The 20,827-nt window shown below is 40.0% G+C and overlaps 2 protein-coding genes across 8 annotated transcripts in view; both read left to right on the top strand.

Moving 5' to 3' along the window:
- Positions 1-152: 152 nt before the first annotated feature.
- On the top strand, positions 153-2,413 carry LOC123874510 (B-cell receptor-associated protein 31-like). 2 transcript variants are annotated; one of them, XM_045919910.1, is made up of 2 exons: positions 153-405; positions 460-2,413. In XM_045919910.1, the coding sequence occupies exon 2, from the start codon at positions 464-466 to the stop codon at positions 1,088-1,090; it is 627 nt and encodes a 208-aa protein (XP_045775866.1). In that variant the 5' UTR covers positions 153-405; positions 460-463; the 3' UTR covers positions 1,091-2,413. The 2 variants fall into 2 exon arrangements, with proteins under 2 accessions (XP_045775866.1, XP_045775867.1); XM_045919911.1 differs by having other exon boundaries at positions 153-409; positions 464-2,413.
- Positions 2,414-2,908: 495 nt separating this feature from the next.
- LOC123874501 (ral GTPase-activating protein subunit beta) overlaps positions 2,909-20,827 on the top strand; it is a 30,290-nt gene continuing 12,371 nt past the window's right edge. For 2 of the 6 annotated variants that reach the window (XM_045919894.1, XM_045919893.1), the window contains exons 1-15: positions 2,909-3,153; positions 4,256-4,414; positions 4,946-5,183; positions 6,022-6,051; positions 6,591-6,825; positions 7,230-7,390; positions 10,335-10,477; positions 10,889-11,015; positions 13,300-13,461; positions 14,944-15,030; positions 15,332-15,457; positions 15,858-15,935; positions 16,179-16,344; positions 17,187-17,396; positions 17,851-18,056. In XM_045919894.1, coding sequence (XP_045775850.1) covers positions 3,118-3,153; positions 4,256-4,414; positions 4,946-5,183; positions 6,022-6,051; positions 6,591-6,825; positions 7,230-7,390; positions 10,335-10,477; positions 10,889-11,015; positions 13,300-13,461; positions 14,944-15,030; positions 15,332-15,457; positions 15,858-15,935; positions 16,179-16,344; positions 17,187-17,396; positions 17,851-18,056 — 2,164 coding nt within the window. In that variant the 5' untranslated portion in view covers positions 2,909-3,117. Of the gene's footprint in view, positions 3,154-4,255; positions 4,415-4,945; positions 5,184-6,021; positions 6,052-6,590; positions 6,826-6,886; positions 6,892-7,229; positions 7,391-10,334; positions 10,478-10,888; positions 11,016-13,299; positions 13,462-14,943; positions 15,031-15,331; positions 15,458-15,857; positions 15,936-16,178; positions 16,345-17,186; positions 17,397-17,850; positions 18,057-20,827 lie in introns of those variants that run through there. The other 4 variants (XM_045919895.1, XM_045919896.1, XM_045919897.1 and 1 more) reach the window with 4 other exon arrangements.

Genomic DNA, 20,827 nt, shown 5'->3' with positions numbered 1-20,827 from the left:
GCGGGCGCCGGCGCAGACGGAGTCCATACTTGTATAAATTCAATAACTTGAAAATATCACAAACTTGACATTGGCTGATCAGAGTAAAGCCAGATTTAAAGAAAAAAAAAAAAAGCTAGAAAATGACATTGACAACAAGGACCAAAGAACAAAACATAAAAGGGACAAAAATCAAAATGACAAATTGAGAAGGGAATTGAATTTTAATTAAATAATATTCAGGTTATCTGAGATTTTCTCTAATAACTGGTGTGATATTAATAGCACATAGTAGGTACCTATTGTGTGAATATCATTAATTTATAACAGAATCATTGTGAAATTCTAGCCAATATTTAGACATAGAGGAGTATTGCGCCAGACCTGAAAAGCCGGTTTTGTTTACCACTCCCACAACTCGTTTTTCAATCCAATTTACCGAAATTGAATATATTAGTAAGTACCTACCTTGATTTTGCGCAAAATGTCGTTTCAATGGACGTTCATAGCCGGCTATCTTTACTTCGAGATTGCTCTTGTAATGTTGATGATATTGCCGCTGTTCAGCCCTAGAAAATGGTACACGTTCTACCGATCCAGGCTTTTCGAGATGTTTCATCAGAGAACTGCAATATATTTCTACGGTTGGTTAGGAATTTTGTGCCTGTTTCTAATTGATTCTATCAGAGAAATGAGGAAATATTCACATACAAGTGAGCCTGGTCATGTGCATTTAGCTAGCGAGATGAAAGGGAACGTTAAACTCTTCAGAGCTCAACGTAACTTCTACATTACTGGTTTTGCCATTTTCTTAGCATTTGTGATCAGAAGGTTGGTAATAATGATTATAATTCAGTATGAGTTAGAGGTAAAAGCGGAGCAGATAATTAAAAAGGCAGAAGACACTGTAAAACTGGCGAAAACAACAGTAATGGCCAGCAACCAACAAACCAACATTCAAGAGTATGAAGAAATCAAAAATAAATTAGAACTTACAGAGAGCTTATTGGAAGTTCAGAAAGTGAGGGTCAAAGAACTGGAGGATGAGGCTACAATGTGGAGACTTAAATATGAAGAGGTTAAAAGTGTTGATGGTCATGGAGATAAATAAACACTATTTAAATTAAACACTACACTGGCTGTCTAACTTCTGGCTCTGTGACTGGACTTATTATAAGTATTGAATTAGTAATATAGTAGAAAACCAATTATCTAAGCTTGTTATATGGAAAGTTTCAATAGCTTAACAATTTGAGTCTCTAATGCAAAAAGTCCATATTTGTCATTTTAAAACTTGCAACATAAGCTAAACCCCATCCTTACAGACATTTTTGAACTTGACCATTACAAAAAATAGATAAGTCCTTTTTAAGAGCTATCCAATGCAGAAGACTAGTGCGTTTCAACGAATAGTACCTATGGCGTTATGTTGGCTCTCCTGTCTGTCCAAGTCATTGGCACCATATTTGCATAAGAAGATGCAGATTTGTTTATTTTTATTTGATTTTCCTGAATGAATGAAATGAAAATCAAATGAAAATAAACAAAATCTGCGTCTTCTCATGCCAATATGGTGCCAATGACCATCCAACAGACAGGGGAGCCAACATAACGCCATAGGTACTATCCGATGAAACACACTATAGTATAATCGATTTTGTATAGTATTGATTTGTAACATTAGTATTGTCCTTTAAGTTAGTAAGCATTTTTGTATAATCTATTTTTTTTGCATTGTAGCCTCCAATTTATGGAATGGGTTGAAGTCTATCTGAATTACCTTTTGGATTGTTCTACACTGGCATAATTAGGTTTTCTACTGTAACTATAATGTACTGAAATGTGTAATAATTTTATGTGATATGGAGAATAGTCAAACTTTTTATTGTCTTAATAATATGAATGAAATTATGTAGCTTAGCTAACTTACAAAATAATTTTATATATCAGCAACAAAGGTGTCAGCTCACTCAAATTGTTACTCCCAAAACCTCAGTAAACTTGTTATGGGCACAGGTACTGCCTTTGAAGAAAAAATTCTTTTGCCTCTTCTACGTTGAATCCCTGTCCAGTCTAATAGAGGGTTTTTCAAAGGCTTACAATACCTATATTTTTGTGTTCTGAACATGTTGCTGGTGTATTTCTGGTTTAGTTTGTATTTACTAAAGTTAGTTTTAGAATCTCTAGTAGGTAAATGTTTCCCTATCAAAAACTTGCTTATAACAATAATATCACTTTGGTGTTTTGTAATTACTGGACTATTATTTAGCTAGGTACCTACTTACTATGTTTGCAGTTACTTAATAATAATTATGTTTTAATTTTATACTAACAATAATTATATTTTAAGTATTTTTATATTTGTATTGACTGATAATAATGTTCGGTGCTTTTATAAATAAAATCAATTAAAATGAAATATATACACTTTTTTTGAACAGTTCCCTTCAAATTAATAAATTATAAAGCCCCATCAAAATCGGTCCATTTATCCTGTGATACCATCAAGGAACATTTATACTCAAGGGAGGATACCATTGTCAGGCTGAATCTGACTTGATGTAAAAGCGCGCGAATGCAAGCGAATACGCATAGAGATACTCGTTCATGCGAATACGTATTACGTAGGTACGCATTTTTGCAACTTTGCTTTGATTGCAAAGAATTTGATGCTTCGAATCTGCGCTAGTACGAATTGACCCTTAGAGTAAACCATAGTCATATAGAGTAACCCTCTCTGGTACACTCACAAAACTACAAATCAGTTATTGCTACAATTCGAATGGTTGTGATTGGTTGAATTTCTGGTATTCTTTCCGCAACAATATATTTTAGCCAATAGTGAGATTGCAATCGTCACTGTCAAACTGGAGGTCCAATTGTTATGTCAATGTTGACAGTAAACTTAACCTGACTTGACAGCCTTGACAGGTGCTTGACAGCTTTGTTTTGTAAAGTAGAAAAATAACTTTGGAAAATAAAAAAATGTTATTCTTTGATTACTCAATTATCATATTAATTATCTAACTGCAAATCCGTGTTCAACAAAAAGTAAACAGTTGGCGTGCAGATTTATAGAAAGTATCGTATTTGTACCGTTTTCTTCACAACGTATTCATACCGTTAGGTTCTTTATTTATGAATGTGGGAATCTTCAATAGAGTCAACAGCAAAGTAAGTTTCGTTCTATTTTGACTGTTTTTCCTACAACAATGCAATACCTTATCTGCAGAAAGGGGCGGCTTGTACTCTGAAAGCTGTTTTAAGCCTTACTTCCAACGTTTTGTATCCACTTCTTGCATGAAGGTAATTTTATACATTATTGCGTGATGTGATAATGCACTCTTAATTCTCAAATGGAAGTAATATCTAAATATACAAAAGGAAAAGCCGACTGACTGATCTATCAACGCATAGCTCAAATTACGGAATGGAATGAGCTGAAATCTGACATGCAGATAGCTATTATGATGTCATCCATCATAATAAACATCCAGTAAGAAAGGACTTAAAAATTCAACCCCTAAGGTGGTAAAATAGGGGTTTGGAACTTGTGTACTCCGTGCAAGCAAAGTCACTGGTCTAAGCTAGCACTGTATAAGTTGCTACTGTTAACTGATAATAATCAATTGCTATGCAGCAACATTTCAAGATTTTATATTACTTTTAGTTGGTGTCATCGCTTTTCCACTGTTGTAACATTTTGCATTTTTTTTTTAATTTTTTTTTTTTTTAATTTATTTAATTACTAACCTACGAACTCCCACACAAAATTAGGTAGATATTGTAAATCAGTGAACACTTAATAGGTGTATGTACTAACTAGGAATAAGTAGCTAAGAAATAATTTAAATGCTGTATATGTTCCAGTAAAGAGCAAAAAAAAAATAGAATCTGATTTTCTCTAGCAAATGGCATCAAAATGTTAAAACTCAGAAAATTACTCACATGCTGTTAACTTATGATTTATGGTGTTAAAGTAAAAAGTAAAAACCTTAGCACACTGTATCTTAATGTAGATGGATCTTCCACAAATATACTGCTCTTCTTTGAAACAGCACAACTTCGTTTGCATGGATTTAGTTTTTAAAATCGGGTAAGAACTCTTTGATTTTCCTGAATAAAAAGTAGTCTATATCACTCTCCAGGTCTTTAAACTAATAACCATGTAATAAATCTCATTGATCCATTATCCTGTTGGAACATGATTGAAGATTACACAAAACAAACACACATTCCCATTTATAATTGTTGTGTTGGCACTGCTTGCTTGCAGGTCAAGGAAGAGGACGGAATGTATTCAGAGTGGAACTCCCTGCCTCTTGAAGGTGGGGGAAGAGGTGTGCTGGGCGCGGTTGGGGGTAAAGACGTAGTGCTAGCCGTGGTGAGACAGCTTGCTTCCCACCAGCCCAGCCCTCTCACTACTGATGCAGAGGTAAGAAAACTGGACAACTGATATCAGAAGTCAGAATACACATAATATGGAAGAGTTCCATTGCCACAGGTCATCATTTTCCAAAAAGATGAGGTAGTTTTTTACCAAAAACTATATAAAATCTCACAATGATTGTTGTTGTTTCTTGCTTTAATGGCTTTTGGTAGAGCCACCACGGCACAATTTATTTTGCCAATGTTGCGTAGTTCGAAGAAAACACGAAGGAGGATGCTCAGTTTCAGAACTACTACTATTGAATTTAAAATACCTATTTAAGCTATCATTTGGGAGGGTAATCTGAAAATTTTTATTGACTGATGCTTTATTTTCAGGAGGTAGTCTGAAAAACTTTTCTTTTTCCAAATTTTAATATGCGTCCGTACAGCAGTACATTACGTTCTCTCCCGCCTCTGAGCGAGCATGAAGCCCTGCTCGATTACGCGCGCTTGCGCTGCTCATGGTCATCATGCCCCCCGCCGCCTTCTCTTCCCCTGCCACTGGTTGCGGAACTTATTTAACTGTATATTATAGGTGGAATGGGTGCTAGAAGTTATACGCTACGGTCTCTCCCTGCCTCTGAGCGAGCATGAGGCCCTGCGTGACTGTGTGCGCGTGTGCTGCTCGTGGCTGGCCGCCCTACTGCCCCCCGCCGCCCCCGCGCAACCGCCTCCCCCCGCCGTTCCGCCGCCACTGGCTGCGGAGCCGCATCGATATGCCAATAAGATACTGAACCACTTGCATAATCTGTTCGTGCCGAGGCCTAATGAAAGTGAGTACACTTGTTTAAACTATCGTGAGTGATTTCAAAATTCAAGATTTTTTAATTGCAGAAACATTTTTTACATGCAAAATTTGTACAAAGTATAATTCATATTTAAGCTATTCATTGAATTTTAAAAATACATCTATTGTGTAGAAGCACCTTTCTATTAGTCACCGTTGAAGCCTTAATTGAAATAAGTTTTGTATGTGCTCTCTATTTTGAGTATAGTATGTAATGGCTATAATCACGTATTTAGTTAATATAAGCCCTCACAGTGGTCTGTAAGTGTGTAACAAGCCGAGTCCCTATGAAACAGGATGTCGGGTGGTTTTGAAACTAGTTGGGCTTACACCAACTAAATACGTGAGTAAAGTTGTTACATTCTATGCTTAAAATGAATATACTTGAATAAAATTTCACAGTTCACAAACCCACATTTTCATACTACATACCTACATTAAATCAGCGAATGACAAAGCTAGAAATATATGCACTATTATACAGTGACAAAATCTACCGTGTCCGTGTTGCTGGTGGTGCGTAATATATACACTACTGCATATGTCTTCAATTCCATTGAACTCTGTGCTGTCACAATTGTCCAACGACAGCAGTGGCCAGTGTTGTATGGTGTCACTAAACACGACCCTACGATACAATGTTTTTCAAATGATACTTATTGTTAGAAACCCGATTTCTAAGTTGTATCATTCACTGAGACAAATAGATAGTCAAACGTAACTTCTCATATCATCTCATTACATTTCACAAAACATTTCATTTCATTCAAGAAATATTTTTGAATTTAAAATCGGAATTTGAAATGATATGTTTTCTTTGCAAGCACTTGCATTCATCTATCAAACGGAATTGGGTAAGAAAGCATAATTACTCTAAAAAACCTTTATAATTTTACTATTACCTACTTCGCTTTCCTAGGATTCCTAAAAACAAAAAAATAATAATGTGTTTGATAGAAGCAGTTATTATTTTGCGAAAGTCTGTGATACATGAGGAATTTGATCTAATTTTGATTTTATACTAATGTGGATGGAATTCCAGCGTTGAAAATATGACACCAAAGTAAAATGGACCTAATAGTCCTGAATTTAAAGCCAAAATTCAGTAGCATTAGCTAGTCAGATGTATGGACGAAAACAATTAAGATTTATTTTACTTTGACATTAAAGTGTTTCTTTCAACTTCTAATACATACTTAAAGCAAATACCTACTTATCGATATCCCACTGCGACTAAAAATTAGAGCGAGAGGTCAGACAATGGCGTCCAACCTCTCGCTCTCGCTCGGCAGTCGAAGTGGGAAGTAGAAGTGCTCTGTCCATGGGTACATATAGATTCATGAATAAAATTAATGTATTGGTTCTTGTGAAGAAAATATGTGATTTAATTTAGGTGGTAACCTCATAAGCAAGCAAGCTGTGCTTTGCCATCGCGTGCTTCGACTAGCACGCTCGCTGGCCGACAGTGCTAACCTCGGGTCTCGCGAGTGGAAGTCGCTACTACTGTTGCTACTAGCCGCGGCCGCCGCGCTGCTAGCGCCGCCCGCACCTCTGTACGGCGCGGCAGAACAGTTGTGTGAGCGAGTGCTGTGCGTGCTGTTTGAAGTGTGGATACTGGCGTGTCACAGGTAGGAACACTGTATATATACTGGCGTGTCACAGCTAAGTATACTGTAGATACTGGCGTGTCACAGGTAAGAACACTGTAGATACTGGTGTGTCACAGCTAAGAACACTGTAGATACTGGCGTGTCACAGGTAAAAACACTGCAGATACTGGTGTGTCACAGGTAAGAACACTGCAGATACTGGGGTGTCACAGGTAAGAACGTTACATATTGGCGTGTCACAGGTAAGAGCACTGGATACTGGCATGTCATAGGTAAGAACACTATTCCGTTGTAACCTATTTCATTAACCAAATCCTAAAAAAAGGAGTAACTTCTGAATTTGGCGCGGTTTTTTCATAATTTAGTTTCAATTGCCCCACAATTTAGAGTTAAAGCCTGTCTGGTAGTGTTAAATTGTGCAGATGTTTCCCCGGGCCGGCGCTGTGGCGCACGCTGCGCGAGCAGTGCGTGCGCTGGCGGCACCGCGCGCCGCTCACGGAGCAGTGGGCGCGCGTGTCGCTCTGCCTCACCGCAAGGCTGCTCGCCCACATGTACGGCCCGCTCTACCCGGCTATGCCTATCAGTAAGTATCTCTTCGTACTAGGATATAACTACAAGTTTTTATTTAGTATCAACATACAATATTAGGTATAATAATAATTGACAATTCTATAAAATAAACTTAAATCTAATTTAAAACTAAAATAAATTAAATGGAATCTTAAACCTCTGTAATATGTACGTTGCTTACGCGTTGAATTTGAACAAAAGGCGATACAAAATTATTTAGGTTAGATTAAGAAATATCTGTAAGACAATAGCTTATAAGATTTTATTATAATTAATGTTAGTCCATAAGAGAGTCGATCATAAGCCTTCGACAAATAAAGACGTCACCTACAACACCGTCTCTCCAATCATTTAATATCCACCAAAAAGTTTAATATTTCATGGCGACCCTGCCAGTCGGTGCGTGCCTACACTAAGTGCGCGCACCGGCTGGGCACCGATGAAGATGAAGTCCACACGATTCTCAAGAAAATTCTAAAGATTTCATATTCAAAAAGGAAAAAGTACATCAAAAAAGAAGATATGTATATTAAGAAAGAAGCATAAACATATTAATTCCAAAAGAATCAAGAGTTAAGACCCAGCTTATGAAAATGAGAAGATTATAAAAAAAAAAATCCACATCAAATACAAAATCAAGAAGAACGTATGAAAGAAGCATTGACAGTAAAATCAACCCCCAATCGGCAGAAGATTTTAAAACTTTATTCATCGGCCCAGCATCATCGTGCGTCCAGGGTTATCCCGGCCACAACTAGGAGGTGTCCAGGGTATTCCCGGCCCAGTTCGAGGAGTCCAGGGTTTTCCCGGCCCACCAAGACGCAGCAAGAAGAAGTCCAGCGTCCAGACCTCCGGACCTGTCGAAGACGGACCACGGCGACAGCGACTTCATAGCGGTCACGAAATTAAATAATAAATGCATCGCTAACAGCTGTTAAAGTAAGTGCAATTTATCTCTCATAATGGGCATTAGGTATAAGTAGAAAAACTTAGTAGGCAAAGTATTTTTTTTCTTGTTTATATAATAATTTAATTTTATACGCAATACTATAGGTAAGTAATAAATTTTTTTAAGATAAGTAATGCTTGCTCCACTATCTATCAATAAGTTCAACTTATGCGTAAGATTTTTTTATTATAGTGCGTACGTTAGAATACTATAATAAATAATGAATATTTTGCAAATATTCAGATTTAAAATCGAAGTTACATAATAATTCACTGAATTATTACGGTGTCATCGCGCGGTCAACGACACACGCGTACCCAAATATCTTTGCATTGTTTTATGAGACAAAGGTTTTGCTTGAGATGCAATTTGCAATTACTTACAGGGAAATTAATATGAAGTTAGGAGAATTTTTATTTTCTTCGTAGTGAAGCACATACGTTTTCGTCTAGTTTCGTGCTAATTGTGACGATTAAAGACTTTACCCGACTTTGACAAATTAGGACTCTACATACCAAAGGCTTGATCACCCTTCGGCTGTAGAAGTGCTAGATATATAATTGATATTTTGAATAATGTTCAAATAGTTACTTCGGATTGAAACATATTGACGTAGGAAGGTGATTGTTATTTATTTATTAATTTATACGCGATATTTTGCGCATATTTTGTACCTCCTCATTCAACTATATATTTGTCTAGACTCTTGATCATTATCTACCGCGCTGGTGTTAGTGAAAGACCTAGAATCTTTATGAAAAGTTGAATGTTATTGAAGTACTTATGGAAAGAAATAAGTTTGATGAAGATTATGAGAGTTATGAACAATGCTTGAAAGCATGTTATGTTAAATATTAATTAGGAGAGTACGCGCCGCGTTTGTTTATGTATTTATTTATATTATGTGATATCTGATGAAGTAACTTGAAAGAAGATGAGGACTATGAGAGATTTATTTTGACTGTCCAGGTGATATAAATTCCTGAGATGTTAAAGAATAATTTTAAGGTTCACAGAATAGGAACCCGACGATGCTACGACAGTTGTATACCTATGATGATGACTTGATAAGTCATAGAGAGAATCTTTTGAGACAGTCAACTATGTGTAACGAGTAGTTTAGACGTACCTATTTAGACCTATGATGCAATAATTTTGAGATTTTGAGATTATTTTATAGTGATGAGATTTTTCAGAACTTTCACGTTCACGAATCCTTGAAATGACGTATAACTTTTTTAATGTTTATAAGATAGATTGAAAGTATGCCCATACGAAGTAAGGAATAAGATATATTGCACTTAGCACTAGAACATGTGGTACAAAAAAAAATGTTTCTTTGCGATCATTTTTAATTTTGATTAGGTAGAATAAGATTTTATTTTTTTGTAATTGTATCAGCTTTTCTTCTCATTCGCAGTAGCACCTAACATTTTTTTTTTTTTTCATTAAGAAGAGGGGTAAATGGGATACATTTTCAGGGGAGATGTAATATGTAGGTTGCTTACGCGTTGAATTTGAACAAAAGGCGATACAAAATTATTTAGGTTAGATTAAGAAATATCTGTAAGACAATAGCTTATAAGATTTTATTATAATTAATGTTAGTCCATAAGAGAGTCGATCATAAGCCTTCGACAAATAAAGACGTCACCTACAACACCGTCCTACCATCATTTAAATCCAACCAAAAGGTTTAATATTTCACCTCATCGAGACCACCGCAGCGAGGCATTTAACTAAAATCTCTTACAATGGGCCTCATAAGAAAGCTCTGAGTCACTCAGAAGACGAAGAGAGTCTCTAAGTGAGAGGTTACATTAGAAATGCTTATATCTCTAAACACAGACTTCTTCCAGTTTCCCATTCAAGATTGTGAGTAAAATAGGTCTTACGGTACTAGAATTATAAAATGATTAATACAAGAATCCTTAGTCCAATCCAATTCTATGGACGCTTTCAAAAGTTTATTTAAACAAAAAAGTTTAATTTACAAATATTCAATCAGGCGAAGAAGACGCCAACTTGGTGCCGGCAGACATGGGCGCGGAAGCCGTGATGCAGAGCTGGTACCGCATCCTGCACACCATCGGCAACCCCGTGGACCTAACCAAACCACATCTTATCAGTCACACGCCCGAGTTCCTTCAGGTGAGTCGGCAACATTTCGCAAAATATCAATAAAATATACAGGTCATCGGTGAAAGGTATAAAGAACTCCGACAACGGTGGAGAGAATTTCTGTGCATGGGTACTCTGATTTATCAGGAAAAGATGCCAATTTGGTAAGAAAACGTCAATATGGTAAAAAAACGAGAATTTAGTAAGAAAACACCAACTAGGTAAGAAAATGCCAACTCGGTAAGAAGGTACCCATTTTGTAAGAAAATGTCAACTTAGTAAGAAAATGCAAACTGAGTAAGATGACACGATATAAATAAATTTTTGAAACTGAATCAGATTTATTGTTAGACAGAACTTGAACTCAATACAAAGCATCGTGAACTCATAAAAACTCACCCATTTTATACAGATTCTGTTAAAAATGGTATATTTTGACAGTACTGGATGACGGCGGAGGAGGGCAAAGAGGGTAATAAAGAAGGACGCGAGGCGTGGGTGGGGGCACTGGCGCACATCTTCCACCGCGCCATGCTGGGCCTGGCGGCGCACGTTGACGCCTTCCTAGGTAAACCGCTATATAATATAGATATAGAATACTTTACACTAATGTATTAAACACACAAGAATTTGATAAAAAGCACAGTAAGCCAGGGATAAATCTAGTGGCAAATCGCGCGCGTAATGCGTCACTCATTGCTCACTCTTCAAGCGTGCGCTGCTAAGGGCCAAAACCTAAACTACGATGCGACGCCGCATCGTTAAAATCTGCGAGCTCGCAGCCCGGCTTCCATAAAGCCAAAAATTATGAATGAGACGAGAAACGAATTACTATTTGACATCGTCTTAATAATAACAGAACTGCAACACGCATTTTGAGATCCATAACACGACAAATCCTCAATTAAAAAAAAGATCCAGTACCTATACTATTATTTTACTATTACTATACTATTCACGGTCCCTGAATGAATTGTTTGGTTGGTTACCCAAACCATGGCTTGCGGCTCGAACGCTGTTTTGCGTTTCGACCCAATAGCCTGTGAACGGCGAAAACAACTTTGTGGATGGGTGTTTTGCACCTGAGCCATTCGCTCAAGTTCCCAGATTCATTCACGGGCTTTCGCGCGCGTGTTGACATAATTTATCATACTGAAATGTTTAGTACGCGCCAAAACTGAGTGTACTAAACACCAAAGAAAAATTCCGCGCGCGTTTCGCCGTTTGATTTATCCCTAGCGTTAAACATGTCCCATAATTGAAGGCCTTACTACATTCTGCTATAAACTTTCTTTTATAATGATCTAAAAACTTTCAACTAAATACTAAAAGTTTTCTTTACAAAAATGCCCCCTAAAATGCTTTAAAAATAAAGAGTTGCCAATATTAACTGAGGCCGTACTTAGAGGCACATTTGAAATCAATTTTTTACTTATATATACTTTATTTTTTTCCAACAAAGTGATCACCTTAGAAAAAGGGTAAAATCCCATATTCAAATGTGTCCCTAAATACTGGTTGAAATATTATGGAGAGAGTTGAAGACTTGAGACAAGGCCGTCCCTCCCTTAACAATTTAGTACCTTATATAATTTTTACTATACCAATACTTATTTTCTTTGTGACTTTCTTCTTTGAGTTATTAAAAAAAAAAAACTTGTCTCAATAAACTTTTAACTTTTTTCATAAATACCTTAAAACTAGTCAAAAGGGATCTACCATGAATTAGTCAGTTTCTGGTCTTCGTGTGGTTTTAAATAACCATAATTTGAAATATGCCGGGCTATTGTAATCAGGTCTCCTGTCAGAGAATAAGGCTGAGATCTATAGAGCATACTTTAACTTTGTTTAGTTAAGTTTCAACTAAAATGAGACAGATTTATATCAGCGATATAGCGCTGTCTCGTTTTAACAGTGTCTTAAGTCAAAGCTAAGTCAAAGTATTCTCTATAGATCTCAGCCTAAGAAATCTGTCGGATTTAACATTGCAAATGATTGAAAGCCGCCAAGTTTTGCCTATGGTATGGTATGATAATGTTCATGGTGTGTCCCTAGGTTTTTGGTGTTATTGGTAGTTAGTGTAGAGCATCGTTATACGTTTCTCACTTTAAGGTCGCGATCTATTAATATATTTTTCATGCATAAGTTATATCCAGCGTAACTGTTTCGAGAATTTGCATAAAACAGCATATATCATAATTATAAGTGTATATATTTTGACAGTTGACACCTAGAACAAATATGGCGTGTGCGTTCTAAATACCAAAATATTCATTTTGCTGATTGACTAATAGATGGCAGATACTGAAACAGTACAATATTAGCGCTACCATTTGCCATGAAACAGCATCCGTTTACTACATAATATATATGAATTCCTAGATCAAACGGTTTGAGTTGTATGTAGGTTGATATATCAATCAATCAGCTTATTCTTTGAAATAAATAAATCTTTATTAACTTAACAAAACGTAGTGTTTACAAGCTTTAGTGTGAAGCCCTGCCTCCTGATGAAGTGAAAACTGTGTTTCAGACAATAAATGCATAAAATAAAATTTTATTTCAAGTAACATAATAGTTTAGAATGTTTAGATGTATGGATTTTTGATAGATCGCGACACTAACGGCCGAAATTAATACTCAATCTATCCGTAATTTATCGATAAATTACTTAGCAACGTAAGTTATGGACCATACAATTTTTGATAAAAAAACAACGCTACTAAGATATTGACGGATTAGAGATAGATTGATTATTGATTTTGGCCGTAAAAAGGTTGAGAAACGATATATAACAATATAGATGTAGTGGATTAGTGGTGTGGTGTGGGTTGAGCGTGTGGAGTGGGCAGGGCGCAGCACGGAGCGCTGGCTGACGGAGTCGGCGGGGGGCGGCGCGGGGGGCGCGAACACCCCGGGGGGTGCGGAGGAGGGGGAGGTGACCCCCCCGGCGCACCGCCGCCTCGCCAAGTCCTTCAGCTCCGCGAGGCCGAGGGACAAGCCGCCTGAGAAAAGTATGGATTTTGAATTTTTGTGGAAATGAGGCTAATTCTGTTGTATACGATGTCTAAAGTAAAATGATGAGTCTGAATCGATTGCTATAACTTTCACAATGCTCCCAGCAGAAAAGGACAGCATTTTAGACCTATTTGGATTGTGTACAACGGAATTTTCCACAATGAATAGTGTTGATATATTAGCATGGAATACTTGTTGTTTACAGATATATATTATACAAATATATATTATACAAATAACAATACATATCTAAGAAAATGTAGATCAAACTCAAAAATGGCACCTCGCACAATATACCATGGTAGGCGGTGCTTATCAAAAATCACATGAGAGCCATGTACATTTCTTTAGATATTGTTATTCGTAGATGTTAGGTGCTATTCAATCTAAGAAATATTTTATGAAATCAAATCAGCTTGAAAAACTCTTTGAAAAGAGAGAAAAATTCAGTGAGAAACATTGATTGAACGCTATTCATTTCCACAAAATGTTAACACTTTAATATGTTTACATTAGATTTTTAGTGTGCTAATATTTTAGTTTTTCCAATGTAGATATTTTTTTAGTTTGAGTTTTATTGCACTAAGTTTTGTGCTTGATTTGCATCTTGTATAGTTAACTTAGTCGTAGTCGTAGTGTAAAAAAAGTTTTGTTCTGTAGATAGATTAGTATTTCCATATCACAAGTTATTATTTTTATACTTGTCAGTTGTTGTTACACAATTTGTGTCAGTATTCTCACACAAATTTTTATATGGTATTGTCAGAGTTCGACGTCACTGACAGGCGTCAAAGGTTCCTACATTTGACGCTAGGTTTCGTCTACTTTTGTTTGATTTCACGTCACCCATAGCCCAAGTTAGGACGCTTTTTGATGAACTTTTCTCATAGGTCGGTACAGTACTACCACTTTAATAAGTTACGCCGATGTACCTGCGCAGTAATCTCATTTTTGAATGGCGCGAAAATATAACAACCAATCATAGCGCGGGTCCGTCCGCTATTGGTTGATGCCTATGTGCCATATTTTGTAAAAGTCTAGTCTTTGTCTTTTGTCTAAAGTCTTAACGCTAAAGCAATAAAGTCCGTATTTCATTGGTATACATACTTTTCTGTGCAAATGAATTTGGCCGATGCGATTTACGAAAGTGGTAGTACTGTAGTCAAGCGACTTCGCGTCAAGGACATAGTTTTGTTTTGCTTGATCATGCAGCTTGATGCGCCCGTCAAGAAGCTTGAGCCACTTTTCTCATAGCTTGAACACTGTCCGAACGTCGCGTCAAGCAAACATATTATAAAATCGCATCAATCACCGTCAAGCACTTAAATGCCTGACTCAAGAATCAAGCAAACTTTGTAAACGGTCAAAATGCTTGACTCAAGCAAAAATCTACGTGCTTGACCATCTTAGAAGCCCTGTAGTCTTGTGCTTGTATAGTAATTTAATGATTACACATTAAAAAACATGGTATGTTTTAGGTACACCTCGCTCATCGCTAATAGGACTATCAAGTCGACCTTCCAGCGTCGTACCAACCACGCCACCAAATTCTATCACTTCCCAAGGTAACTTGGTTTTTTCAACCTAAAGTCCGCGAGAGCATATAATATAGGTATATTATATATTTTAAGATCAAATGTGGTCTAAAACAAAGCTTTACTTTCGAAGGTGTTCTTACTGATATATTATTAACTATTGATCCTTATCAATTTAAAATCCTAAACGTGTAATTGACAAGATAAACCACTAATTTTATACTTTCAAAAATATTTTTGTTTTGACTGACATTCAAAAAGTGTACACCTGTATGATGCTACCCACTTCAATAAATGTAAAAGTTTATGATGAAAAAAGTTTTATTTGCAGTAGGCGACACAGAAAAGCCGCCCTTGACGCCTTTACGGCCCAAAGTGAACAGTATCTTTCATCTGTTCGGTGAATGGCTGTTCGAGGCAGCTTTAGTAGGAACCACGCCTGCTAACAATATTCCACGTGAGTTGATTTTTCTCTGTAATTTTATGTTCATCATCATCGCGATAACCCATCGCTGGCTAACTACAGAGCACGGACTTCCTCTCAGAATGAGACGGTTTTGGCCATAGTCTACCACGCTGGCCCAATGTGTATATACGTAGACTTCGCACATCTTTTGAAGACATTATGAACTCTACAGCATGCTGGTGTTTTCCTTTACCGCTAAAGCAAGTGATATTTAATCACTTAAAATGCACATAATCCCGAAAAGTTGAGATGATAATTTTGAAAAAAAAAGAGATGCAAGCTCGGGATCGACCTCCCGATTAGGAGGCGATCGTTTTAACCACTAGGCTATCACGGTGTTATGTTATAAGCAGTGATCGGAATGGCCAAATGAATTGTTATTTGTTTACAGAAAGGGCAGAAGGCACACCGCCGCCACCTTCCCTCGCTGACGCTACACAAAAACTCAGTATGATCAGCTACCAAGCAGGTACTAACCTTGTATTTTATCTGACTGCGCGCTATAAGTCCCACAGTTACACAACCAAAAAGTGCGAAATACGGAGTTTTTCGTGAACCAAAGATTTCCTTTGGTATTACGTTTCTTGCTGGTTTCACATGGCATGACATGGCATAAAACATTAATGAAGATTTTACATAAGTGGACACTTATATTGACTTCAAAGCAATCAAGCAAAGCAAAGCAAACTAAAACAATTTTGGTTGATTTCAGGTCGCGCCGTAGCTCTAGGTACTCTATGTCGAGTGATTTGCTCGAAGCAATGTCGGGAAGAAGTTTTGGCGCCCTACCTCGCTCGCACTTACGCGGCTCTACAACGCGGACTAAGAGACCCCGCCACAGCCGCCGCTGTTGTTTTGGACGCTGCTGATATATTCAGGTATAATGCGTAAATAATGAGTTCTCACGCGCCATTTTAATTTATGTGTCAAATATCATGTCAAAAGTACGATTTTAGTCCTTATTATAAAGGTGAACCATATTTTTGACATGACAGTAATTGACCCATAGAGGCATGATAGATGGCATGTGAGGAGTCATTTTGTACGGACAATAAGTACTAAATCATTGAATCATAATTTAGTTATCTTCCGTCCATTAAGACAGTTTCTCCTTTAACAAACTTAATATTATTTTGTTGATGCACATGCATTGTAAAAAATTTAGTTTCCCACTAAGCTGCTGGAAAAAATCTCTCTAATAGAGATGAGTTGTCCTTGTGCATGTCTTTTCACTGAATACTTTTATTATTGGTACATGAAAAAATATATAAATAAATACGATAGTTATGTGAAGTACATTTTTAACCCCCGACCCAAAAAGAGGGGTGTTATAAGTTTGACGTGTGTATCTGTGTATCTGTGTGTCTGTGTGTCTGTGTATCTGTGTATCTGTCTGTGGCATCGTAGCGCCTAAACGAATGAACCGATTTTAATTTAGTTTTTTTGTTTGAAAGGTGGCTTGATCGAGAGTGTTCTTAGCTATAATCTAAAAAAATTGGTTCAGCCGTTTAAGAGTTATCAGCTCTTTTCTAGTTTTCTTGTAGAAAAGAAGGTTAGATAACCGTTAGGTTCATAATATTATGTCAATAGACAAATGTCAAGCTGTCAAGATGGACGTTGCCTAAATACATAATTATTTATTTGAAAATGATGTTTTGGAAAACTCAAATACTTTGGATCGTCGGGGGTGTTATAAATTTTTAATTTACACTTGTTACAGATTAGATTTAGATGGTGTGTTGGTCCTAGTACCAGACTTCATAACTGCACTGGACCGCATCCTATCCGAGCGGGAGCCGAAGTTGGAATGCGGTCCCATAGACAAGCGGGAGCTGCGCAAGGCGGCTATCAGCCTGCTATTGTCTCTGGTTGCCTTCCCTTATCATTACAAGGGGTTGGCTGTTCCGGAGTTTCCTGGCTGCAATGAGTAGTAAGTATTGCTTATTTGTAATGGTTTAGATTCTAGAGAACAACTGCCATATTATTATAGAGTTGAGATCAAAACTAAAGTGAGTTGTCGAGCAACGAAATTTAGTGTATTGGGAAATAACTTTTGGTTATGTTTTCTTTTCCCAGACAGGGTTTCTTTAAAATATAATTTAGATAGTAAAAAAAATATATTTTGTGACAAATAATCTTCTAGTTCATCCCCTTCGAGTCGAACTTTGCAGCCACTCTGTACAATTTGGAGTAGGAGAAATAGGGTTCTTCTACGATTCATGACTTCATAAATTCCTAAATATGGCACTTTTCTTGTAACGGAACATGTCAATTGACGCTACAGGCTTTCGCGCGCTGTGGGCTGGTTTTAGGAGACTGGTCCCCTAATGACCTGCTCTACTTTGTAACGTCATCAATGTCTAAAGATGGCGCATTTCTCGTAGCGGCGGCATGACGCTAGGCGAGTACGCGCGCGGCAGGCTGTCTCTAGTCTGCGTATCGGCCGTCCAAGTGGAGAGTTCAGAAGCGTTGGCCGTGCCGCTTCTAAGCGCTTTGTACCTCTGCGTGCGACATAACGCTTGCGTCACCACTACTAAGGTACACAGCGCGCCCCCTGGCTCCACTGTGTCTCACGCTTCGGACTATAAAGGTAAGTGTTTTTTTTTTTTTTTTTTTTTTTTTAATTTGTGCTCACAAACATCAACATGATTTCATTAATTTGACTATGAGTGCACTATATTTAGTAATACTTCTTTAGGTGTGACTTAGTTACCTCAGATCTTTTCAGACGGATGTAATAATGTTCATACGTAATTTCCACCGAAAATGGCTGCCAAATCGAATAGCTGCTTAGGCCGCCAGCTTTATCGGGATTATTAAAGTAATACTAAGTGCCAGTTTCAATTTTTGTAACGTTACTTTGTTTTTGTATTAGCTATAATTCCATTATAAAATTTTTAATTCAAAAACATAACTTGCTGTTGGTGCATAACGCTTGAAACAAAAGAGTTTAATTTGGATATTAATTGACAGCTTTATTGAATACTAGCATCTGCTTACGGTTTTGTCTCGTGGGAATTTCGAAAAATCCGGCCTAATTTGTTGTGTATAAAGGGAACCTATATGCAAAATTTCAGTTTTCTATGTAGGGACACAGGTAACACGATGCCCGCGCCTGAGTCAGCGGACCACCGCGGCTGCCGTGAACTATAATTTTATTTTATATTTTTATTAGTCCAGTCTGTACTACGTTCCCTTATTGGTAACACGCGTTGATAATAAATGAGATTATACGAGGGGTGGCTGAAAAGTTCTGAGCCTAAGGCACTTGCATTCGTGCTAATTACTCATCCGGCGGGTCACTAGTTGAGCGACATCTACCCACTATATAAGAAAAGTTTCATGTCATTAGCTTCATTCGTCCACTACGCACGCACCCTACACCGTAAAGAAAACTGAAGACTTTTTTTGAGAAAAAGCTCCAACAGTTTTCGCCCGCGCGCTCTGTCTGCGCGGAGGAGAAGCCCGAACCCCGGAGATGCCCGATCTCACCAGCCGGTGATCGATTGGGTGGCGTGACGACCGCTCCCACGCGCCGCTAGAGCCGCGCGAGGATGGACAGCCGTCCATCCACCTCCAAAGGCCCTTCTCAGGGCCGCCACCATCAACGACATGCTCGCGATCCGAGATCACGCGCCGCACCCGCGAGTGCGCTTGACGTTGCAGCCCCGACCGGCTCCGTCACGCGCGACCTCGCGCTGTACGCCGCGCCTCCGGCCGCGCCCGCACCACGCGCCGCACCCGCATCACGCGCCGCACCCGCGAGTGCGCCCGACGTTGTAGCCCCGTATGGCTCCGTCACGCGCGCTCTCGCGCCGTACGCCGCGCCACCGGCCCCGCACGTCTCGCGCGCCGCACCCGCGCCCGCCGCGTTAACCGCCGCGCCGCGCCCGCTGTCGATGCCCTTGCTCGACGACGACAGTGTGGCGGACAGCGAGACAACGGTCCAGCCTAGACTTCGGCAGGATGACGCCTACTACGCCGCCATCCTGGCCCTGGAAGGCCCAGATCGCCGTGCGCTCCCCAGCCGCAGGCAGCGCACCGACTCGGAGGAGGACGCGCCCGCTGAGGCGAAACGGGTTGCGAAGACCACCCCTCCCTCCCGCTACGAGATGCCCCGACGCACAGCCGAAGCTTCTGGGTCGGACGACACCCGAGCTCCGACGCCGGCCCCACGCTCCTACGCCGACCGCGCGAGAGCAACGCCACCGCCGAAGCCCGCCGCCGCCGCCCCTTCCGGCGGTGCGCCACCGAGCGGCCCAGCCCCGACGAAACAGCGAAAGCTTCGCTACCCGCCACTCATCGTGGAAAATCTGCCCAACTGGACGCACCACATCAAACAGATTAAGCTCCAGTTGGGTAGAAACCCAGCAGCTCGCCCTTATGGAAAGGGTATTAGATTCACGCCTCAGGAAGACCAGGAATTCCGCCTCGTCCAGCGGTACCTCACCGCCCTGGAGAAGACGGAGGGCGTGTCCTGGTTCTCCTACTCACTGCCGGCCGAGAGGAGCCTGAAGGTCGCAATCCGCGGCCTTCCTTTCAACACCGAGCCGGCAGAGATAGAAGACGAACTCCGCCAGCTGGGGTTCGAGCCGGAGTACGTGCGCCAGATCAGGGCGAGGAAGGGCAGACCAGGTTGCCTCTTCTTCGCCATGCTCCGCCGCACCCCACACACGATTCCAGCAGTGTACGAAGTCACCGAGCTGCTCTGCATGGGGGGAGTCCGCATCGAGGCATGGAGAGGGAAGAAGGGTCCCGCTCAGTGCCACAGATGCCAGGGTTTCCGCCATGCCTCAACGCACTGCCACAGGCGCCAGGCCTGTGTGATCTGCTCGCAGGAGCACAGCGCACGGGACTGCCCAAGACCCCGAGAGGACCCGGCGACCTGCGCAAACTGCGGAGGCAGCCACCCCGCAAACCACGTGGGCTGTCCCGTCTTCCGCAAGGAGGCACGGAACAGACGCGCGGGCACTGTCGCGGCTACAGTCCCAAGACCGCCGCCGCGCACCGAGACCACCGGCTCCAGGGTACGGACGCCTGCAAACGACCCGAAGCCACGAGAGGCCACGCAGAGAGCTCCTGCCAGAAAGAGGAGAGGTCGTCGCCGCAGGAAGGCGACATCGCCAACCCGCGCACCCTCGCCGCCGCCTGCGCAGAAGCCCAGACCTGCCGAGGGGATCCCGCCCCAGCCCAAAAGGACCGCCGAACCAAGCGTCGCGGCCATCAAAGCCGTGGCGTTTGAGACTCTTGAAGACGTTTTCCACGCCATTAAAAATGGCGGGGAAGACCCACTCCTGCGCATCCTGGAGGGACTGCGACGACTCGCCGCCTTCACCGGTGAGGCCCAGCCTACCAAGGACG

The sequence above is a fragment of the Maniola jurtina genome, chromosome 18, assembly GCF_905333055.1.
Source record: "Maniola jurtina chromosome 18, ilManJurt1.1, whole genome shotgun sequence".
NCBI classification, from domain to species: Eukaryota; Metazoa; Arthropoda; class Insecta; order Lepidoptera; family Nymphalidae; genus Maniola; species Maniola jurtina.
Note: the sequence above shows the minus strand (reverse complement) of the source record. Positions and strands in the feature narration are given on the sequence as shown.